Below are 9,302 nucleotides of genomic sequence, written 5' to 3'. Positions count from 1 at the left end.
GATATGTTATAGAAATTCAGAGTAAATAAATTATGTTAATTAGACTGATTAAGGAGCTTGTGGTTAAATCTCTGCCATTACAATAGATGTGGGCCTTCTGAGTCATTTAAGTTGACAGATTTCGCGTTTAAACGATAGCAAACGATAAATTAGCCTGCCATTAGAATTTCAGTGTGAAGCTGAAGCGAAGGCTTGGCGTCTATTTATAGCACATTTTGACAAACGCTTGACAGCCTATAGTGATGTGAACATTGGACGAAATAGATTGACATTCCTGAAATATCCAATTTCAAAATGTTCTTTGGGACAACGTATAATTTAGTGTGTTGTGTTCCGAATTGGCTAGCTTCATAAAGTATGTAGACACTGCTTTGGCTAGCTTACATTATGTCAAATGAAGGGAATTTTAAATCTACAATTTTACACTATCGAATGAATTCCGACTTATACAATTAATACATATCCTAAGTAATAAACGCGGTACTTGGTATCTTTGTATGTTTGATTCTCTTTCACGCAAAAACAATGATCCCACCAGTGGTTTCATACACATCCCGCGGGAACCACACCTTGCACCCAGATAAAAAGCCTACCTTATTCTTCGATAAAAGGGCTATCTGGCTTTTCCAATCGGCAAAGAAAGTCCTAATATTAGCGCGTTCAAACAAAGTCTTCAGCTTTATAATATTAGTACAGATTATACGCCTATCTTCTACATCCCATAATGATACTACATTATCGGGCAACGACAGCGTTTTTTCCGCTATTTCTTAAAGAAAACAGGAACACATGAGATAAAGTAAATTTCCCGCTTCGAACGGTATTTAAACGTTTCCTTATCGGCTATCCGCACGCATTTGCCGATATTTATCTAGCCATAAAGACGCCATCTTGTGCCCGTTACACGAAACGGTTTAACGCAAGGGGATTCAATTTAGTTTCGTGTAACGGGGGCTTTATTTTGATGTGGTTTTACTCGTGTTTGGTTTTGGAATTTATTTGAAATTCAGTTTCAGGAGAAAAAAAATAAAAGTTTAATTTCCTTTTTTCTTTATACTTCAGAATGAACCAATAAACGTATTTCTTTGTAGATGTAGTTACATTTAAAATATATACCTACATGCCTAGCTGTTTTGCGAGGTTTAACCCACGTTTGGGAAGTTCTTCCCGTACCGGAACCAAATATAGCCTACGTTACTCGAAGTTAGTGTGATTTTTCAAATTGGTCAGTAGTTTCGAAGCCCTTGGGGAAATATAAACCAAAAAAAATGTTTCTTCATAGTATAATAGTATCAGCGATATATATGTATTAGAATTTATGTCAATGAATAGTAGACTCTAAATAAGCCATTTAATCCCTAAAATTAGGACAACATACACCTAACAAATTGTAAAAGACACTTCCCCACAAAAAACAACCTACTACATACACTATCTCTAAAGCTCAATAACCCCAACCTCATTGAAATACTAGTACATATATTACAGCAATATTTTTGTCCTGGGACTAATGCAGTCTCTAGAACAAACAATTTGTCTATCGGCCGACGCTGGCCGCCATTTGTCACGGCGCGGCGGCGCGGGCGGCGAGCGCGTCGTTATGACGCGTCACGTCAATTTGACTGATTCACAGCGTGACGATGTTTGAAAATGGAATACAGAAGGGTAATTGAGGCTGTGTTACGAAATATAAGCTCGGTTATAACTGGCCTCGGTTATGACATCGTACATCGATGTCATTAGTATCTTTGGGTTATGCAAAAAAAAATATTCCACTATCCATAGAGGACTTTAACTAACTCTAACTCTGCCTAATTTTTAGGATTATAGTGTTTTGAAAAGTCGAAGTGTGTGGAAGTCGTGGTGGCCTAGTGGGTAAAGGACCTCTCAAGTATGAGGGCGCGGGTTCGATCCCAGGTCAGACAAGTACCAATGCAAATTTTCTAAGTTTGTATGTACTTTCTAAGTATATCTTAGACATCATTGGCTGTGTTTCGGAGTGCGCGTTAAACTGTAGGTCCCGGCTGTCATTGAACATCCTTGGCAGTCGTTACGGGTAGTCAGAAGCCAGTAAGTCTGGCACCAGTCTAACCAAGGGGTATCGGGTTGCCCGGGTAACTGGGTTGAGGGGGTCAGATAGGCAGTCGCTTCTTGTGAAGCACTGGTACTCAGCTGAATCCGGTTAGACTGGAAGCCGACCCCAACATAGTTGGGAAAAGGCTCGGAGGATGATGAGTGTGTGGAAAAGTGATATTAGGCACTTGGGCTTGAAAGACTGTAGTTGAAGTAATATTTTTAAGTGATTCCAAAATATAAAAAAAAAATGTATTTCAAATAGTCCGCTGTCCACGGAGTATCCGTGAGAAAAGACGTTTGACGTTGACTGTAGTTGTGCTTAGTTATATTTTTTTTTTTTTGTATTGTATTTAGTAATCTTTCTACATGCAGTTTTTTAAATTGATCTGCATAATTAAACTTTATATTAATCTAACCTTCTGTAATATCCATCACAGCGTTAGTTGGTAACATTGCCACTATATTATTCATCGTTATGACGACGTCAAAATTTCAAAGTCGCTTCACAAGGCGACTCTTAAAGTTTTTCGTTTCAAACTGTTATTTGTTTCTTCTCTTTTCTTGTAATGAGTTTTGCCTTTGTTTTATAATTTATTTCTAATAGGTACTATTGTCACTAACGTTTTTATAGAAATTACAACTGGATGACTTACAAAAAGAGGAGTTTCTCAGTTCATAAAGCTTTTTTACATTTTTTGGACTGCGATTTTTTATAAAGTCTGCGTGCACATTGTAAGACGTAGGATGGATAATAAATTAATTTTATTTCTCAGTGGTTATTAAAAGTTAATATAATTAGGATTCCACTGCTAAGTAGAGATATCATCATAAAATAGCGAATCTAGTATTTGTCAATTTAAGAATAATTTTCGCAGAACACAACTTATTTCTGTCTATTTTTTTTTTCTTTCGAAATCCGTACTAGAGTCGCAGAAAGCGTAGTGACAAAACAGTGGTTTATTCTAAAGTAAAAATAATTTGTAATAAACTACATGAACAAAGGAATACATGGAGCGTAAATTAACTCGAAATATTGTTCATTTATGACGAGGCAACTAATTAAAAACTTTAAATAATTTACAGCGAAACTGTTTTACATGCATTTGCATTTAATAACGTGCCAAGTAGCCGCACGTTTTACGAATACATTTTGAATAAGTTAATATTATAGGTACGCTGAGCTTTTCTTTTGAGATTTTTTTAATTACTTAGTTTTGTTAAAGTTAATTAGGTGTCTACCTACTCAGTATTTCTGAAAGTTTTCTTAGTTTAAACTTGGATTAGTTTTGTGTTCATTTATTTCTTATGTATTTTTTTGTTATTTATTTCTGCTACGAAAATATATTGTTTTGTTTCGTTATAGAGATAAGCAGTCGGGCTATTTAAAACAAGTTGAATAATCACAGTTGGGAGATTGTTTTATCTAGCTAGTAGATAGGTCCCCCAACGGCGAAAATTGATTAAATACCTCTAATATTTAACTTAAGGTACTTACGCAAGCTAAGTGGTACATAAAAAAGGTAGTGAGGTGTTACAAGAAGTGGTACAAAGAAATTGGAACCACTGCTTCAGAACAATCGTTAAACCACGATTTCTATACATGTACTTTCATAAACGAACCTCAGTCATTTCCTACACCATCCAAACAAAGAGTTTAGCAAGTCCAAACCACTTCAACAGTACATAGCACTAGAAAACAGATTATGTTAGCAACTCAGTACAAAGGTTGAGACTCTAAGCCTTTTATATGCAAAAGTGAACGAGCGTCGTGTGATCAGAGTGCAAATTGTGTAGAAACACAAAGGATCTATTGATTGAGCTGGTCCGTTGATATTTTGTAAAGTATTTGTTTAGTAAAATAGATTAGATACATAGTTTTCTGTGTGGGCTATGTAGAATCGGTTTATGCTTAACTGTTCTTGTGAGACCGACAGACTGCAAACCTAATAAAACTGTCGGCCAATAGATTAGTCTGTAGTTTTTTGGGGGGCTCTAGTGGATATATTCACGCTCAGATAAATCTACTTTTGTCAATAATTTCGTTATATGCTCATAGTAATATACCCAAAACCCTAGGAATCACTTTATCTATTTAGCAGCATACATTGTATTTACATGAAGTGATATTGGACTCCCATTCTAGAGTGTATATCAATAAGTTGCGAATAACGACTATTTCTTACGAATAGAATTGTAATATTTCTTCACTAAGATATCAGGCACAAAAAATCTCAGAATCCCGTATGTTTTCAAGACCATATAGGACAAGTTAGCAGGCGTGCCGAGCGCGCATATCTTAGGATTATCAGGAGCGAACAGGAGATCTAACGAACTATCACAACCAAGCACATAAGAAGTACCTAAGTACTTGACTTGATATTTTTTTTAACTAAGGTTTTTTCTAGGTTTTTTCTTTCCTTCATCATCATTTCCCGAGCCCTTTCCCAACTATGTTGGCAGTTACCAGGGCAACCCAATACCAATTGGTAAGACTGGTGTCAGACTTACTGGCATCTACTATCTGTAACGACTGCCAATTATGCTAAATGAAAGCTGGAACCTACAATTTAACGTGCCCTCCGAAACTCAGTCTTTAGTGTCAAAGATCCTATACTTAGAAAAGTTGCATTGGTACTTGCCTGAAGGTGTTTTGTAACAATATATAAAATAACAATTAGCGAGGTGTATCCCGCAAATACAGCATGAGACTTGTCTCATCATTAGGATTCCAAAATGGTATATCATTATTTATCGCGTCAAAAAAGTTTAAGTATAAAGTAAACGCTTTGATCATCCTAACACGCTCCAAATATGCATGACTGTTTGTGAAAATTCTTCCAATTAAAACGATTTGACTTTTTATTATGAGCACGAAAATTGTACTGCCTTAGTAGACATTTAGAAACTTCAATTTTCTACTGAAAGCAGACAGACATTCCTTCAAATAACAAAAAAAATAAGTAGAAAGGAAAAGAGAATACAAATCACGGTTCTTTATTAGAAAGACGGAGCTAATAAGTGAAATAAGTTGAAAACTTGAATAAACATGGCGTCTAGGAGAAATAAGTCAATTTAAATGCATTGAAAACTCTACAATGACGAGCTTTTCACTGTTTGTATTATAAATTATAACGTACTTTTGTACTTAGGTACGAAGGTAATAAGCTCGTGGAAATGAAATGAAAGGAAGGCTAGGTGTATTTTTTTAAAACAAAGAAAGTTAAAGCAAATGATATAATAGAGACACACCTATTTTAACAGAAAAATATAATGTGTCTTTCCTTGTTTCAATAGGTAGTAGGCAGTAGGTACTTGATTTTTCTTGGAAAGCTTATACGACATGTATAAGTAGACACGATTGTTAGAAAATGTGCGATAGTTATTTTATTATAAAGTTGAAAAGGTTGTTAGTTTTAAGCACTACTGGTCCAATTTGGGAAAATAAAACACTTTTTGACACCCCATTATCGCGGGAGGCTATACGCGCTACTTTTTTATATCCGAGTGCGTGAAATAATTCCCAACAGATGCAGGTGAAACTGCAGTCAGAAGCTATTACACACCAAACACGACATAAATCAAACAAATACTAGAGAAGCAAACCTTCTTGACGAAAATACATGGAACTAAACGTTGCCCTCTAACATCTCACAGAGTCTAGCGTAGTTACGAAACGTTTTCAAAATGGCGCCTTTGAGCGTTTCCCGCGCTCGGTGACGTCACAAAGGTACGTAGAATGTCTGTAATTACTAGAACGTCCTTTGCAAGCAACAAGCAAAGTAAGAGCACCTAAGCTAGGTACCTTTTATTTAGAAAATGGACTTTGCTTTCTGTAGATAGGAAAATATGAGATGTATGAAACTGTGTAGGTACTGTAGAATGTTGATGGAGTCACAGTATTTCAAAAAGGTCAAGATGCGTTTTGAATGCCAGCTGCCGACTGCAAAAATATAACCAACTGATCATTAACATAGGTACCTAAACCCACCTCAGTCTGACAAACACCAACTATGCTAAAACCCACATCAAAATCGGTTCAGCCTAACGTGAGATAATAGCGCACAAACATACATACAGGTCAAACTGAAAACCTCCTTTTTTGAAGTCGGTTAAAAAATTACAGTGATCAGTGAAAATGGCAGCGACATCTATGTTCTGTTATAAGAACTAGTTCCCCAGACTTCTGTGAAGCTACTGCGTTAGTACCAATTTAGAACAACAGATGGCACTGTTTTAAAAATTTTTGTTTAACATAGCGTGGAATAAGACTATTTCTACATAGTTTAGTTTACAAAGGAAAAATAAAATATTGTTGAATAAATACTACAATAGATTTATTATGAGCTAGATATATTATTTACATAGTAACGACGGCTACTTATTTATATACAAATTGGGAATAATAATATAGAGAATCACAGCATTGTACTGAACATTGGAAACACAACAAATATAAAACTTAATTACACATTTTGTTTGTAACAAAAACTTAAATATCCAGTATATTAAATAACAACAAAAATAACAATGGGATTGCACATTTTTTTTTTTAATTTTACACATATTTCAAAAAGTAGTGCAAGTAAAGAGGTTGGATAATCTTTTAGCTAGCAACTTTTAAACTAAGCATAGGTTTGTGAAAAAAGGTTTTTATAGAATAGAGTATGTAATGTTCATGGATTTTCCAGCTTATCTTCACTAAACTGTGAGGAAATCCAGGTTAAGGCCCACTTTAGATTAGTAAGCATATACTTGAGAGCTTTGGTCCAATGCTCTTCAGAATTAAACTGAATCTTTATTGAATAAGCATGGGGAGGAGAGGCTGTATCTTCAATCTTGCCTTTATCTATTCTATAGGGTAAGCAGAAACCTGTATTACCCTTTTCAACTTGCTCCTTGAACTGCTGAAGACAATCTAAGAACGCTACCATTGCAGCATCAAATTTAGTGTCCCAAAGCAAACGGAAACCACCGGAACCATACAACGGTAACACTTTCTGGTCTTCTAACACTTCAATGTACGAATGATTACCGTATGGCACAAGTTTATACCGCTGAAAGTTAAAACAGATTTTTCTGGCTAAAGAAGATAGTAGGAGGACGGTTTGGCCCCAAGCTGCGTTTATTTCAGACCAATCAACTGGTGCAGATGGCAAGCGACCGAGTCTGAAATTGTTAATGATACCAAACTGACCAGAATCTGAAATATGAAAAGCAGCCTTGAATACATTAGTTTTCTTCAATTTCTCTAATTGTGACTGAGTGTATGCTAATTGACATTCGTAAAACTTCATTTGATCTTCAATTGTCATCAAATCTTTCCGATATCTTGTGTATTCCCTCCAATAAACATCCTGTTCCTTCTCCAGTCTCTCTTTTTCTCTTTCCTGTACTTCAATCTCTTCCTTCATAGCTCTTTCTTCTTTTTGTAATGCTGATAACTCCTGCAATAATCTGCTTTGTTCCTGTTTCCAATCTTCCAGCTCTTTTTCAAGACCTTCCAAATTCAAATCTTCTTTATCATCCTCTAACTTTTTTAAATAGTCATTGTAATCTTTCCATTCAGCCTCCGTCTGCCTCAACTGGTTGTCCATGAGTTCTAATAGCGTATCCGTGCATTCATCGCAAAGAGGATGGTCAACATCAGAATTGTTAGACAGTAAATCGAATAGAGTGGCTTTGACGTGTAACTGGTGGCCTAATGAGGTTGTTTCCCAGCCGTCCGAGATGACCATGAAGCCATTTGCGCCATTCCCAGACTCTGACATACGAAACGGTGGAACGTAGTGCTCCAAACTCGTAGACTGCATATCCAAGTCGACCTCATTGTTTCGGCGGATCTGTAGTGTTAAATCGGCAATGGTGTGCTCACCGAGGTTGTTCAGAGACTCGTCCAGCTTTAGAGGCTGTAAACATCGCTGACATGAGAAGTTTACGAAAGATTTCGTTTCGCTCATCGTAACACCCCTTCTCTATTACGTCATTAAGGAAATTTCCAAATAAATCACTTTAGTTGTGGCACCAACACGTGTTAATATTCTTGTTTATTGACTTATAAAAGGTTTTAAAGGAAGTTTTAAACTTAAATTTCAATAAATTAAAATGAAAACAAAGAACTTCGATCTGTCGATCTGATTTATTTTGCAATTATGAATTTGACGTTTGTAGGGATGTGAATGTGTCTGCGCAGTTAAGAAACATCAAGAGAAAATCGACTATTCATCTCATAAATCGACTGACTAAACTATTTTAGATTAAAAAACCGAACGTATCAGGGAACATTTAAAGAGAAAAAAGGTAATATACTACTAATTTAAAAATATACTTGTTCACATTAAATATGCTAGACTTTTTTATATTACTCCTTGCACAAAAGACTCCTTAAAAATGTTGCCTGTCACAGATCCACTGACAGGGGAGGCCATGCAATGTCACGAAAACGAAAAATTCTTTTTGGACAAAAAAATGTAAGAAATTTCTTTTTTGTAGGTCTCGCAATGTTTGAAGCCGTACCATTTGGCTTTCACCACTTGCGGGAAGTCTACGCGGCGTGTTGCCAAAGCGGGCGACTGAAATAGCCAGGCTCACAGCTTCAGACGCCACCATTTTCCAAGAATGACACCGAAACTTACTATATTGACTGCCTATATTAAACAGGACTGATCTTCACGAAAATTGTTTGGTGGAAACATTGATTTTGTATCGAAACTACGCACAAAACTGTGGGATTGGTCTGGAAATGTAGAAGATGAACCTTATTGGTGTGATTCTCATTTCTTGGGAAATTGAACTGCAAGGGGATGAAAAGGTGCCTCCGCTGCTTTCATTGTGAAAATTTTAGTGCCAAGTCGTGTTAAAAATTGTATCTGTCATGGTGACGTTGCATTTTGCTAAATTGTAAATAAATATTGTATAAGTGCTTACTTTTGCTGTTTCACTTATTGCAATCTTGATTTCACTTGAAAAATCTTCTATGCTCGCACCCACCCATCGCTTGCTTTACCGGTTACCCAAGCTTTAACTTTACCAAAATATTTAGGTATGTAGTAGGTACTTTTTGGAGATAAAACTATTTCAAACTAAACAAGATTATATCGCTTCGCATCGCGCCCTCGCGCTTGCCAGTGGCAAAGCGTTAGGTATACATTGAGTTTCTCTCATATCCAGTAGATGGCGCTAATGCTGATGTGTTTATTGTTTTTTGTGCAGCAATTCTCGTCTGCAGT

At 36.1% G+C, this 9,302-nt stretch overlaps 1 protein-coding gene across 1 annotated transcript; it reads right to left on the bottom strand.

Annotated features, from left to right (window-relative positions):
* Window positions 1–6,393: 6,393 nt before the first annotated feature.
* Window positions 6,394–8,250, bottom strand: Atg6 (Autophagy-related 6). Its single transcript, XM_021341841.3, has one exon. It carries the CDS (start codon window positions 8,031–8,033, stop codon window positions 6,750–6,752), a length of 1,284 nt encoding a protein of 427 aa, XP_021197516.1. The 5' UTR covers window positions 8,034–8,250; the 3' UTR covers window positions 6,394–6,749.
* Window positions 8,251–9,302: the final 1,052 nt, after the last annotated feature.

The sequence above is a fragment of the Helicoverpa armigera genome, chromosome 28 (assembly GCF_030705265.1).
Source record: "Helicoverpa armigera isolate CAAS_96S chromosome 28, ASM3070526v1, whole genome shotgun sequence".
Taxonomy (NCBI): domain Eukaryota; kingdom Metazoa; phylum Arthropoda; class Insecta; order Lepidoptera; family Noctuidae; genus Helicoverpa; species Helicoverpa armigera.
This window is presented reverse-complemented; position numbering and strand designations above follow the sequence as displayed.